The sequence below is a fragment of the Nyctibius grandis genome, assembly GCF_013368605.1.
Source record: "Nyctibius grandis isolate bNycGra1 chromosome W unlocalized genomic scaffold, bNycGra1.pri SUPER_W_unloc_2, whole genome shotgun sequence".
Taxonomy (NCBI): domain Eukaryota; kingdom Metazoa; phylum Chordata; class Aves; order Nyctibiiformes; family Nyctibiidae; genus Nyctibius; species Nyctibius grandis.
Genome location: NW_027167473.1, coordinates 6,662,459 through 6,677,378, shown reverse-complemented (window position 1 = coordinate 6,677,378; position 14,920 = coordinate 6,662,459). Strand labels below are relative to the sequence as shown.

Here is a 14,920-nt window from a genome sequence, read left to right as displayed (position 1 = left end):
CTCCCGCTCACGCCATGCCTACGGGCAAAGACGCTGGAGCGTTCTGTGAGCCAGTAGAGAAGCCTTAGCAGAGACCCAGGTTGTCAGGATCTTGCTCAAAGCCAAAGAGCCGTGCCCTGTGCCTGGAAAGGTAGGGACTTTCTGTAGAGGTGGGAAATCAATCCTTGGAAACTGAAGGGGGAAGCAAAGGCCACTGATGTTACCAAATGCAAATATCTAACCACTACGTGTGGGTTCCCCCCTCCAGCTGTGTTTTAAAGGAAATGGTGCCATCATTGCACCTTGCAGAGTCTCAGCCTGGCAGTGCGTGTTACCGATGTTCCAAGAACACCTTGGAGACTGAGCATCTCCTGGGACTTTAAGTCTTTTCTCTCAAAGTCTGTGATCAGTTAAAAAAATCTATTAGTACAAGTATTCAGTTAATATGAATTCCCATTATGTAACCATGTGGTATGCTCTACCTTTGTGGTGTCTTTTTTTACCGCTAAGACCAGCTGGTCCTTTAGGCAGAGAGGATGTGTTTTGATCAAGAAATTATTTAATGTCGATGCCTTTTCAGGCTAGAACTTCCCTTGGGTCCTATTCCATAAATTCAAAATGTCTTTGCATTGAAAATGTTTCCATTGACTGTGTGGGGTACAGAGTCTTTTAAAACCTCTGTATTTTAAAGCCTTGGTTTCTGCATCAGAGAAATCATAATTATTTACCAGTGTTGTCAGCTTCATATTCTTAACATCTGCAAAACATTCTGGGATTCCATTAAATGCCAAAACAATATCATTATCTTCTAATCCTAAACTGTGGCTCTTCTGTTCCAAGCCCCCAAGCTGCTGAAGAAAATCCAAGCAGAGTTGTTCCCCGACTGCTCTGGAAATATTAAGCTATGCTGTCAATTTGGTGACATCCACGGTGACTCCACCATTACATGGACTAAAGATTCCAAGTTACTATCTCGGCTGCAGAGAAGGTGAGTGAATGTTTCTGAAGGACTGGTAGTTTCTGAATAACTTCTGTGAAAATATGCCAGTGATTCACTCTTGTGCCTGTTAAGAGGATTAGTACGATAGGTGCAAAAAATAAGTTTAAACAGGGTAATTAAGAAGCATCTCTTCATTCAATGCATTAATATTGGTCATAGTTTGCATTCCATCACCAGCAATTCCTCTCAGCCTGTTTATAACCAGTCTCATCCAGCTTTCAAGTCCTGTGAAAGGTCAAATGAGTTTGAACCTCAGCACCCAGCCAAACAACATAAACAACACTTGGTTAATATGCGGGAGGCTGTCTGTCCGTGTGTGGTGGGCGTGGATTGCTGACACAGCTAACGTGCAATGGAGAGCTCGACATGATTATTCCAGAGTATCAGTACGGACTAGGGGATGAACGGATTGAGAGCAGCCCTGCAGAGAAGGACGTGGGATACTGGTGGACAAAAAATGGGACATGAGCCGGCAATGTGCACTTGCAGCCCAGAGAGCCAGTCATATCCTGGGCTGCATCAGAACCAGCAAGGCCGGCAGGGCAGGGGAGGTGAATCTCCTCCTCTACTCTCCTCTCGTGAGACACCCCCCTGCAGCACTGTGTCCAGTGCTGGGGTCCCAGTGCAGGCGGAATGCTTCTAAGTAGGGTGAAATAAAATATTTTTTTCTACTTGCTTCACATTTGAATTAGTCTTTGCAGTGAGGAACAGAAATTCCAGGGACAGGAGGAGAGATATATGGAATAATCAGGAAAGATCTTTCAAAAGTATTAATGTGGAAAATCAACATGTTCTGTTCCAGTGCCCAGGATGACTCTCCCGTCTCTTTGGCAATAGCTAAAGCCAGCAACAAGGACCAGGGAATGTATTATTGCTGCTTGAATAATATGTATGGAAAGGTGACCGCTGAGTTTAATCTGACTTCTGAAGGTGAATCCCAGTTTATAATTTTGGTTAATAATAATCGAATGGAAGTTTCCATTCATATTTTTTTTACTACAAAATCTGTTTCTTTCTTTTCTTGCAGTATTGGAACATCTCTCAAGTTTTCAGAATTGTGAAGGTAAGCACACACATCTGCTTGAATGTGTGCTCAAATCTTTGTTCTTTCTGATTTCCAAATAGAACAAAGGATGGAAAAATATGGCCAGACTGAGACATTGTGTGAGTTATCCCATGGGAAACTGTGGGAATCCACTGAAGCCATGGAATTAGCATTGTGGGTTTGCTGGCTGTCTCTCCCTCTTTGCACTCATCTTTGCTGTACCATCAAAGAGAAAATTCGCTTTAATTCATGGGAGTTTTGTAGGTGAAATACCCTCATGTAGGATGGAATGGTTCGTGCAGGGTGATGGAGCACCCGCCACGACAAACTATTGGTTGAACTTGACTGTGTCAGTTGTCGTGAGCTCCTTGCGCCAGCAGTTCACGGGCCGTAGGCAGGGAAATAGCATCACCTCAGAGAGAGACACGGACACACACGGAGTGCTGAAAGCTCCTTTGGCAGGAAAACTTGCCAGTGGTGTGTGAACACATGGTTTTTGCAAGTCACCTGCTCTGTAACTGTACTCCAAGAGAAAGATGGGCATGAGGACTTGGAATCCTTTCCCCATATGTTCACTTGTGTTTAATCACACTCGGCATATGTCTTGCTGTGCTGCAGCTGAAGATGGTGCATTGCAAAAGGGTTTGTCATTTCTGAACACACTGCACGAATAGAGTGCTTCATTCGGCCAATTGATTTTTCTTTCTTTTACTGGAAGAATAAAACCAAACATTTAGTTCCTTGTTAAAACAAAGACAGGACTTTTCATGTGACGGCACTGTGTAACTTTTGATCAACAGAGAATTCTAGATGGAGTTAAGGAGCCTTCTCATTCTAGCTTTGTTTGTGCACGGTTTCCTCTGTGCTTCAAAGAGAGGCAACAGTGTACGGAGTCTAAACCAGAGGTAACTCCAAAGGGGAGCTGGAAGGACGTCGTTGCTGTGTAGTATATACCTTTTGCTCTCCTATTTATCTTTTTCACTGATGTTCCTCGAAATGTTATGATTAGAGAGACCTGAAGTGCAGTTAGAATTTTTTAGTTTTTCTCAGTGCTTAACCTTAACCACTTCCCCCGCTCCCCCTTGTATTTTTTTTTCCATTTGTATTCCAGTGACCATTTAAAAGGGTGAAATCCATAATCCTGCTTGATTTCAGCTGTAACAAACTTAGGCACACATTCTTGTGCTACTGGTACCTTCAAAATCCACAGGTGGGGGGATAAGAGAAATATTATTGTACCAATTTCTCCTGAATATAAAGATCACTAAAATTGACGTATTTACTTCTTGTTTGAAACTGACATGGCCATTTATAGAAATGTGGTTCTTATTCAGAATCACTTATGAAATAAAAATCTTGTTATTTTCTTCTACCTTTGCTAATGAACCTATTTTTAAGCTGGTGCTTGCCAGATTGAAAAGAAACAGTTTAACATGCCAGTGTGCAGCACTGGAGCTGATGTAGTGGATGTGGTTGGTACAAGGAAAGGCGTGTTTCCATCATGGTCATACTGGATAAGGACCAAGACCTCTTTCACCTGAGTGCCTCTACGAATATGTTGGCAGAATCTTTCCCTGGCAACATCCCAAGCTGAAAGCTAAAACAAGCTCTGGTTGTACCAGCAACTTGTGGCTTTTCTGAAAAGAGAGGCTGGCTTCAGAGGAGCGTGCTCTGAGCACACTGGGCACAGAACTGTGTTCCACTTTTAAATTCCTGTCTACATACACTGCTGTACATCAGCTTTCTTGCTGTCTCTGTCTTCACAAAAAGCAGAGGTGGCAGGATCTCTGTGTTCCCTCAATGCCTCTTTAGTTCTCAGTCAGCTTGAGGTACTTCACATTCATTTGAAACTCCAATTTACAACTCCCCTAATAGCTTTTAAACAAGCTTTTGTGATCTTTACCTCTGTTTTTTGTTTGCTGCACTCAGTATTCTCCCCTTATGAACCTGAACTGCCACCTTTCTCCATGCTGGCTTTAGATGGTGGAGGCAACAAGCTGCATTTAGAGGAGCAGTGTCCCAACCCCCTATTAACACAAGTTAGGCCATGTATTCTGTTTCCGTTGAGCGTTTTCTGTAATACTCAATGGAGAGATAAATTTGTTCTCCCGTGTCCACCCCTTTCCCCGTGACTGCAGAAGGATGTTGTGCAGAACAAAGTGGCACTGTGTTTCAGGTGTGGAAGAAATTGAATTCATGCAGCTCCTGTTCAGAGAAGATTTCATCAGCGACAGCTATTTTGGTGGGAACCTGCGTGGAATAATAGCTACAGAAGAGCTTCACTTCGGCGAAGGCATGCACCGGAAAGCCTTCCGGAGTAAGGTGATGCGAGGCCTCGTGCCAGTGTTCAGCCCTGGCCACCCCTGTGTTCTCAAAGTGCACAGTGCTATCACGTATGGGACCAAGAGCAAGGATGATCTGGTTCAAAAGAACTACAAATTAGCACTGCAGGTAAGCTTCCCCCGTCCTTTGTAAGGAGGAGCTGTGGGGAAAAGCTGTCTTGCAAATATTCACACGGGTGAGCTGTTCAATGTTTTAAGTAATATTCCATATTTGTATGGAATATAGGAATGCTATGTCCAAAACACTGCAAGAGAGTACGCGAAGATCTATGCAGCTGAAGCTGAACCCTTGGAAGGCTTTGGAGAAGTACCAGAGTGAGTGTATATATATTTTTATATACGTATACATGTATGCATTTATATATTGTCCTGTGCCACAGCTGCCCACTGACTGCTAGGAGTAATTACTAGAGAAGAAGAAAGAGGAATCCTGAGAGCAGTATTACAGTGGGAGTCATGGCCTAAATAATACTGACTATCAAGGTGGTGAGAGAGATTCCATTCCCATTAGAGAAGGATAATAAGGAGTACAGACAGTAAACAGCAGGCAAAAGGCATGATTTTGATATAAATGTAGGGGAAATTATTCCTGTTAGTGAAGTGACACCAGCAGGTGATACTACTAGTATCATGCAGTAACAGCAGTAGGGGATAAGTCAGGCCTTCCAACCTCCCATTAAGAATGAAATCCTGAGAGAAATCACGATCGTTCTGCAGCTGGTATGATGTCACTGCTTAGGCAAGGTTTCTGTGTATAGGGAGTCTGCAGCCAGAAAGCTTAAGGGTAAAACATCACAACAACAAATAAATTAATGGTCTCAGTAAAGCTTGATTGTGGAGTAGGACTGGAAGACTTATCCGTAAGTGCTCTGGTTATATGTGGTTCTCTGTCCCATGACTTAATTCTTCGAGACATCCTCTCAGTGCATGTAGAGCACACGTGTGCATTCATGATTCTGCCATTTCCAGAATCCAGTACAGGTGTGTCTGGAAGCAACTACACCACCACTTCCGCAGCGTTGCTCTAAGAGATAAGACTGTTTGTAAGAAAGCAAGTAACTAGAAACCCGTTTCGTGGTGACAGTCATTTCCCCTGTTTTTTCTGAGGTACTGCTAGGGGCTCTTGTGAGCTGGCTGATAAAACACCGTTATGTTTTCACATGCAGTTTTGCTCTCTGGGAAGACCATGAAACCTCAAGCAAAATTTTATTTGATATTGGACGTGAGTTTTTGGCATGGTGCATGTTTAGACATAAATGTCGACTTGTCTTGAGAATCTGATGATCTTTCCAGAGACTCTCTTGTTTCCTCTGACTTTTTGGTAAAGTAGTTGCTTTGTATTTTCGTTATCAAAAGTGCTTGCTAATTTTGAATGTGTCAGGTTTTAGAAGTCTAGTCTGAGAAATCCTCCACTTACAGTGGTCTGGGGCAAAGCTCTTTCTGGAGTGGGTCAAATTTGCAGGTGCTGAACACCTCACAGAGCCTGAATCATGTATCAGTCAGCCTGAGCAGCTAAAGCAGTGATACTCCAAAATAAGCAAGCATCCTTTATTGGGCAGAGTTTAGGTTTTGGGATGTAGTAGGACAGCATTAGAAAGCACACTTTGAAAAACTACATCTGAGTAAATGATACAAAGAAAGAAGCACGTAGAGGATAATGCGATTGTTCTAGAGCTGCCTGGAAGATCCCAGTCTTATCCAGATGTCTCCTGGCTTGGTTTAGAGTTGGTAGTTGTTCATTCACACTCTGAGATCATTGGCCACTTTTTGTGTTTCTTACTCCTTCGTTGGCAGAACTCTCTGGATTTCATTAGTTTTTATCCCTCGATTTCAGGATCATTCCTATTTTTCTTGTGCATCGCCCTGCTAATAACATCCCCTATGCGACGGTGGAGGAGGAGCTGGTTGGGGAATTTGTGAAATACTCTGTCAGGGATGGCAAGGAAGTAAATTTCCTGAGAAGAGACTCAGAGGCTGGCCAGAAGTGTTGCACGTTCCAGCACTGGGTGTATGAGAAGACCAACGGGAGCCTGCTTGTCACTGACCTGCAAGGTGAGTTGTCTGAGGGGGGGCAATCAAATAGCTTTCCTGTGATACAGGCTGGTGACCACCCACAGAGAAGGCAGGGAAACTAGCAACAAGACATCTCAACAAGACCCCTGAAGTAATTTAAAGGGAGAAGAAGGAACAAAATCCTAGCCTGAGGGAAGCACAACAGCAGAAATGGTATCTGAGCCTCTATAATGATTTCTGCCACAAAGGACAATATACCTGCTGCTGGTGACGGGAAACATCGTTCCTCTCAGATCGTCTTCTTGTTTGAGTATCTAGGCTGCATTTTTCAGGTGTACCAGTTGAGATTTCTGAGGGTGTTCTCCAAGGAAAATGGCCTTGAGACCATCATTTTCTTGTACAGAAAAAATTGCACACTGCAGAGTTTATAGGATTTTGCCTATAAACCAGTCAACAAAGGGACAGGTTAAAAATCCCAAGTTTTTGGAAATACTGACTGAGAAAGGGATTTTGGAACTGTCACCCAAAAAATAAAAATCAGGTTGACTGACCTATTGCTATTTGATTAGCACAGCAAATATGCAATTCCTGCTGGTAAACATTGTAGTCCAAGTTTGCAAAGCATCAAACCCACAAAGCCCATAAATAAATATACACATCTCGGGGCAGGTGCATAAGCAAAAGTTTTTGTTTGTTTCTTAAAATGCAGTCATCAAAGTGTAACCCCCCACTGACTCTCTAGCGTAGGAAACAAGTTATGCTCTGTTTATCACCTTGCTATCTGTAAGCTACTGGTGTGAGCCTGACTTCTAGAAATCACCAGTGATACAAAGCACAAACATCCTATTTTTAATTGGGGTATTCAAAATGCTTTGAAAAAATGGTGACAAAAAATTAAAATTAAAACCATGAATCAATAATACTTAGTGCCTCTGTATATGGTGCTCTTGAATCTGAAGATATTCCTAGAAATTCTAGCGTAACATAAGCTCTCTGTTTCCTTGATGCCCTGTAGGTGTAGGAATGAAGTTGACTGATGTTGGCATAGCAACACTGGCCAAAGGGTGAGTGAAAAATTATTTCTCAAGAGCATGGTTTTGCTTTTACACATCAATCTTCACAGCGTAAATGTATTGGGGGAGGGTGCACTGGAAATTTATTCTTGCTTTAACTTTGGAAGAAAACAATCCTTATCCCACTCTTTCAACTTATTTTTGTTCATGTTATGGGAACCCGCCTGTAAGGGAAACACATTCATTTTGTTCTGAAGGGGTGGGGCTACACTATAGACTGGGCTTTGCTTTTGCTTCATCCCTCCCTTAAAATAGGCTTATTCAAAGGGCATTTCATGAGTGAAATCAAGGTCTCTGGTGACGTAGGAGCAAGGAAGGCACTTCACTTGGTGGTACATCAGCTGGAGGAAGGTAGGGCTGAAAATGCAGGCTCAACACTGGCTCCTGCCAGGGGTACAGTGAAAGACCTGGTGTTTGTCCTGTCCACAGCTTCTGCCCATGGAGGAAGTATCTCAAACCCAGCATGCTGCCAGAGCTCCAGCCGGGCTTGCACTCACTAGCACCTGCCCCAGCAAATGCAAATACAAACACTTGTACCTATCTAGCCCTGCTACTAGATCCTGCTGCCAGTAGCCGAGGTGACCCTTCTCCCCTCCTGCTCTTTCCAGTGGAAGAAGAGAGGGTCTCTACCACAGTACTATGGGAACTAGGGAAGGAGGTGCCCTGAAAGGGGCCAGAGTTTGTATTGCCCTTTCTGCAAGGAATTTAAAGGGATGGTGCAGGGACTGCATGAGAGAACACAGCTGAAATCACTCTTGCAGCCTGCAAAACTTGCAAGCTAAAGCTTTAGAATATGTATTTATGACACAGTTTAGAACTCTATGAGTTAGTTTTTCTTCCTATAGCAGGCAGTGACCGTAAGCTTTTCTTGAGCCTGTGTTCTTGTCAGCTGCATGGGTGGAGGGGAGATGTCTGTTTAGCTTTGTATGGGCCACTTACCTGAAAAAAAAAGGAAGTGTTTTAAGGGATTTGATGGTATCTCTTTCCCTCCTCTCTCAAAAGCAGTAATTCTGAGCTATACAAAAGATCTGTTCGTAATATTTAAAGAGGCCTGTTTCCTAGTAGTTTTGCAATGGCTTCAGATCTTTGTGGGAGACTTGAGCATGTGTATAAAGATATAGGCCTTTAATGTTCCAGCTTTCTTCCACTTCTCTTAAGTTTCTGTTAATTAAAGCTTCTAGTTATACCATGGGCCAAAAGAGCCATTGATAGGAGTTGGCAGTCATTTAAATCAGCTTACTGCTGGAAAGCGAAAGGGGATGGGGGTGAATGCCTGCAACCAATGCTTTAAATTCATATTCTCCTTTGAGAAACTGACAGGAAAAAGCAGATCTGATCACATGTATTCAGCCTTTATACTAAACTGGAGCTTATCTATATACACATGGTAGAGGAAAAAACCCTCACAATCTCTTTTAAAATTATTTAAGGTTTGACCCCAGAATATTCTGGGAAAGTCCTTACCATTTTCAGGCTGGCATCAATTCAAAACTTACATTGATTTATTCTTTTAGCTGTGGATCTAAAGTGAAATCAGTTGAAATATTGCATCATCCTGTTATAAAATGAAGAAGTCATTAAAATTTTATTTAGGCAACACTGCTCTCTGCAATCAGACGATTTATAGAAATGCTTTAATGGATGTTGTTGTCCAGCTCACTATGGGAAATTACTCCTGTAAAAACACCTGTTGGACTAGGGAAGAGGAAGGTGAAGTGAGAAAATGAATATACAATACAAGCTGTAGTAAGGATCACCTCAGTCATATAAGGGAATAAAATTTCCCTCCATCTCTTAAAAATGTTGAATATCATTTCATTTGCCGTTTAGCTAGTTATATTGCTACAAGACAACAGATTTTTCCTGGTCCTGTATTGTTTTTCATGCTCCTTTCCCAGAAAGGACACCTATGAAACTGTCTGCAGTTTGATTTTTAATTCTGTGAGCCTGGATGGGGAGAACAAACAGGTACACAGAATTAATCTCTGTTGCTGGCTGTCGCTGCTTTTGGTAGTGTGCAGCCATGCTGATGAGAGGTTGTCTATCTCACGTGTTGGGGAGAACATACATAGTCCTACTTAGCTAAAAAATACAGTATGTTACTGTTATGATTTTAACTGTGTTGTTACAGAAGATACAAAGCTGTTTTTTTGGTGTAATTGCCTATAGAAATTCGCAGCGTTGCCTCAATCACTCTGCAGAGGTAATGACCTCACTGATCACAGACAGCTCCTTTGCCTTCAGTTCTTCTAAAATATCCTTGGGAAATCCTTCTGTGATGCTTGATGAATGGAGGAACATTGGTATTGTTCCTGACTGGAATGCAAATTAAATACGATTCTAATTTCACTCTAAGATTAAAATTGTGATCAGGAGGAAAAAAAAAAAAACCCAAACCAAAAAATCCATCTCCCCTGCCTCACCCCTGCCATGCTCATCGTATAGCCAAGCTTTCAGATAACCTGATGTCATGGTGCAAACTGTTATTGATGAACTTGCAAAAGCCAATATGGCAGCTGTAATGAATTATTCATGGCCATTATTTACCCCCCAGTGTGTCTTGTAAACCAGGCACAATAAACGGCACATATTAAAAGGTTGTACCTATATTCAGCCTTGCTTGTTGCTGTTAGTGATGGTTTGGGGGTCCACACTCGTATTCCAAGTCTGAACAAACGTTTCTGGATGAGCATTTGTGTATCTTTTGTCTTCATCTTTCCCCTCCTTCCTGCAGAGGCTGTGGAGAGATTGGTGTTTTCAACAATTAACACTCTTCAGAGTAGTTCTGGTCTTTTATCCTTCCTGTATCTCTTTTACCAGTGAGTTGGAAGCCAGCCGATCCCAAAGCCAAGGGTCATTTATTCACGTGCAATACAGTGTGTGTCAGTAGAGGGCGAAGCCCAACTAGAAACCGGGACGCTGGGAAGGATTTTTCAGGTGCCACTGGGGCGCAGCAGAGGCAGGCAATCGGTCCTTTAAATAAGCTGTTCGGTAGATTCTGTGGCGAAGGTAAATAAAAATAATCCAGCACAGCGACTGGCTTCTGAGTGCAAACAGTGGGCCGGTTTGGAAGCTGTGCCCAAGCGCCCAGGTCCAAGAATGCTAAACACACAGATCAGGAGCACAGTGACCCACGGTCGTGGCGATTACAGGAGTGCTGTTGGCCACGTGTGGGTCTGAAAGTCTGTCTGGCTTTAGGGCACTGACAAATTCAGTGTTACTCAACATGGCAACAAGAGGCACTGGGGAGTTTAAGTCTGGGGACAATTGAACATCCCCCCTTAAGATTTAAGGAAGATTTAGTTTGGGCTAACCCCCAACTGTCAAGTTTGGGAGATGGAATTCTGTCCAGGTGATATTTATCAGTGAATTAATAGCACATGCTGCGTGAAAGAACAGATTGGTATTTTTCAAGGCTTGGAGTGGTCACTAGTTCGGTGTTATTGAACACAAAACATACGAGAGCGATACGGACCGCACCGTTTAGAAGCCATTCACTCATGGAGACCTTCCCTGGTTACACACACCACAAGCATTACAGCACAGAAGGGTTTGAGTTCAGTTCACGGGCCCTGTCAAATTACAACAGAGCTATGGTCGTCAGGTCTGTCCAGAGCAAACGATTCAGTCTGGAAGCACAGGAGGGGGGCTGTGGGGATGCAGTGACAAAAAACAGCGAACAGCTGGGAGAACTCAGATGCAAAACTTTGGTCTCACATCTGTAGATTAGTTTTTCTATGGCCTGCTGTAAGACCTGAGGCTGTCTGCCCACTGCAGAGCCAAACTAGGCTCATTCGTGGCTCTCAGCTTCCAAAATGGGCAAGGAGTGTTACCTAGGCCACATCTCTAGGCACAAGATCAAGTGCAAACCTGTTATTTTAAGAGAAGAGAAATGGAGATGGCTTGATGTAGAAGCAAAGCTAGTAAAATAAAAATAGTCACGTGTTTTTAATAGAAATGTTCTGTCTCTTGATCGCAAGATATTTATGCTGTTGCCACAAATATTTCTGTCATTTGTTGAATTCTAAAGCCACAGTTAGTTAGCAGAGCATTCAATTGTTCATTTAAAGTGTCTCTTACTCATAGTATGGTCTGAGCAAATGCTCCTGTTTCTGCTCTTTGTTTAGATGGTTCTTCAAAGACATACAGGAAGCGACAAATACCAAACACAGATAGGAAAGCCACTGAGACAGACTTTTATTTACTTCATGAGAAAAGCCCATTTTTTTAGCTCAACTTTTTCATTCAAAAATCATTTCTACAAAGAAACGAGTATTATCAGAATTCTATAGCATGAGAAAAACACATAAAGAAATTCTCTTTAGCTGCAACAAAATGGCTACCTAGGCAAAAAAAGAGCAAGGGAAAGAGAGCGTAGTCATTTTGCAGCTACAAATTATAGTAGTCAGCATTCAGTGCAGTGAAACTTCTCACCTAATTGGTAGCCCTGGAGGTTACTGACCGTTGATGTTTCTGCCAGAACACACCTACACAAAGTGCAGGAGAAACGAAGCCCCTCAATCAGTCTTGCAGCAGAAGTGGAGATTTTCAGATCCCACTCTGAGCCCTTTGAGGTCCAGCTGGCTGTTTGTAGCCAGCTAGGTGAGTAGTTTCTCTAGAGCAGGGCAGGCTTACTACCTGTTTGACTTAGAGGGTAACCTTGGCTGGTGTGAACAGCTTCACGTGACAAATAATAGTAAAATATATTTGGAGCTTTGTTCCATTGAAATACATATTTAACATTCAAAACCTCTGACTTCAAGGAAGAATCTGGAAATAAAACATTGGTATGAGAAGACAAATAGGACTCCTAAATACTTTTGATGAGAAAGTTGAACTGTAAAATAGCTTTTCTTATTGAAGCTAACCACCAGCGATGATTTAATTCCTTAGAAGACTAAGGTCTGCTGTTCACCTTGCAATTATCTGCAGTCTTCATCATCATGGCTGCAGTAGCTTGTCTGAAATCATTTGGGATCCGTCCTCCATGGGTAGGCAACTGTGACAGTGTTTAAAAGCAACAGCAAAATGTATAGATGGCTTTTTTTGTCTGTAAGGGGGACTGCCAGTGTACGTTACCTTCTTGGTATGTGCCGCATAAACAATAAATTTAGATATCTGAGAGAAACTTTCACATTTGCATTATCCACCAGAGATTTCTTTCCTCCTAGGGTGGGATTACTGGGGCTAGGAAAGCAGGCAGTCTGAGGTTTCAACTCTTCTGTTTTTTCTCTGTAGAGGAACACTAGAGATGCAAAGTAGGACAGTTAGATATAAATGGAGGCAGATATCGTCCCCTTTCCTTGCAGGGTGTTTTATTATATTTTCACCACTGGCACTATTCTTTTGTAGAAGAAAATTTGGCAAACTATGTTGCAATAAAGGTGCTTATCCATTAGAGTTTGACCTCAGAGCAACAGTTTTCTTTAGCACTACGCAATCTGCATGAAGAAAGAAGTTCTCTGGAGTGTTGTGCAATGAGCATGCTGTGCTGATTTCAGTGCTGAATCTTGTCTGTTTGTTTTTGTGCAGTGATAACTCACAGTTCACATCTTGAGGACATTGTGTGTCCGGTGAACCAAGAGAACAGGGTAGAACATGCACTTATTAAAGTTACCGAAAAAGGACAGGAGCACCCTGGCCTTTCTTCTTCCTTCTCCATCCTGGTAATTTGACCAAAAATAACTCCTTTAAAAAGCAAGTGCAGCTTTTAAAAAAAGCTGATGTGACTTAAAAAGCAGGCAGCAGAAGGAATGCCAGCAACCAGCGGCAGAGTGAGGAGAAGAGGGGTGTACGTGCTCTGCCTCCTCCCTGGCTTTGCTGGCCCACTGAAGACAAGGCAGCCTGGTCTCTTCATGGTAGTCAAAAAAGCTGTTTCTAGAGAATGACGTAGAATGGATTTCCTTTATGTATTACTGAGACAAATTTAGCCAGCAGACAATTATATTCCCGACTAAATGAAATGAAAAATAGTAGCCAAGACACAGAACTATGCCCCTTTAACCCCTTTCCCTCTTCTGGCACTACTGATTACCTGGTTTCCTTCACCTCTCAATGGCTCAGTTCGGTTTTCTGTGACAGAGTTAGTGCTTCTCCAAACGGCATGGATGGAAGGGACTTGCGTATCGTTTTCAAGTTGCTTCTGAGTCAACAGTCATGCTCTGCCTCCCTGTGCTGAAAATGAGTCTTGAAATCCCATTTGGCTTTTTTTTTCTTTGTTGCTACAGATACAAAGGTTTTAAAGGCAACTGCTCCATTTCCTTCATTGAGCAGTTCCGAGCCCTCCACCAGTGCAATAAGTACTGTGAGATGCTGGGGCTGAAATCTCTCCGAACCACTCATCAAAAACAGAGGAAAGCAACAGCCATGAAAATCAAAAATCTGCCAAACTCATCGGCTATAAAGAAAACAGTGCCCAAGAAAGCAAGAGAACCTAGAGACTTCATTTCTTCAGAGCACTGAGTTGCACTGTCCCATCTTGTGAACCCTCCTCTCAAGGGTGTGTGGCAGTGACAGGCACCAGTGCCCTGGTCGGGGATAACTTCAGTCTTTTGCCTCATGACATTATTTCGAAGTCATCCTGGTGCTGATGCCAGCAACAAAGAAAGGAGCTGATTCTGTGGTCTTGGGACCTGAGATTTAACACCGGGGCAAGGTTTTAAAGACAAACTAAGCCACCTGCCTGGATTATCTTATAACCCTTCTGTGTATTGGTATCTGCACATTTTGAGTCTTGGACATTGCACCACAGGTCACTGGAGAACATCTTCCCTTCTGTATCTGTGCCTGTGACCACGTGGGTTCAGCTGCTACATAAACATCAATATATTTAAGATGCCACTTAGTAAAAGTTTTGCACAGCATTGTTGCTCAGGCTGCTATAGAAAAATTGTTTTCTTTCCCAGATTTTTGCATATTGTAATCCTACTCTAATCCTATTCTTGTAATTTTTCTCCCACTTACGTGTCTTTTAATACAAGACAAAGCCATTCATGATTGGGCACATCTGTCTTCCGCCCCCAAGAGAGTTAGCTAGCATCTGTAAGGTCCTCACAAGGTGATGCCATCAGCTTAAAGACGGGCAACTTGTGTGATTCTCCAGAGAATTCCTTGCTTTCCGTGCAAGCTTCCTTGAATCTACAGTTCACCCCGTAGCACGGTACTGTTGTGCTTGCACCGATCCTGTTGTAGGATAGAGGTTTGGAGTCTTCATGTTGCCAAGCAGCTACCATCTGAAATAAACCGTTGCTGCAAGGTACTGAAATACCCTCTGTATGTGTTTTCAACTAGAGTAAGTACAATGGCTTTTGTGTGTAGCATAGAGTTGTTTTTTGAAGGAACATAAGGGATGCCCTGAGCCAGTACCTGCCTGCTAAAGAGTCATGATTTATCCAGGATGCCTGGGCAGGGCCAGAACTGAAGAAAGATACTGAGCTCCACTAAGCCTAGGTGTAGCTTATGTGGAGAT

General features: G+C 42.7%; 1 protein-coding gene across 1 annotated transcript in view; it reads left to right on the top strand.

The window, feature by feature from the left end:
• Nucleotides 1-14,718, top strand: part of ALPK2 (alpha kinase 2) — a 33,723-nt gene extending 19,005 nt beyond the window's left edge. The window contains exons 4-11 of the mRNA XM_068424394.1: nucleotides 820-967; nucleotides 1,782-1,909; nucleotides 2,007-2,042; nucleotides 4,201-4,475; nucleotides 4,593-4,681; nucleotides 6,201-6,418; nucleotides 7,395-7,443; nucleotides 13,680-14,718. Of these exons, the coding sequence (XP_068280495.1) occupies nucleotides 820-967; nucleotides 1,782-1,909; nucleotides 2,007-2,042; nucleotides 4,201-4,475; nucleotides 4,593-4,681; nucleotides 6,201-6,418; nucleotides 7,395-7,443; nucleotides 13,680-13,914 (1,178 nt within the window). The 3' untranslated portion in view covers nucleotides 13,915-14,718. The remainder of the gene's footprint in view (nucleotides 1-819; nucleotides 968-1,781; nucleotides 1,910-2,006; nucleotides 2,043-4,200; nucleotides 4,476-4,592; nucleotides 4,682-6,200; nucleotides 6,419-7,394; nucleotides 7,444-13,679) is intronic.
• Nucleotides 14,719-14,920: the final 202 nt, after the last annotated feature.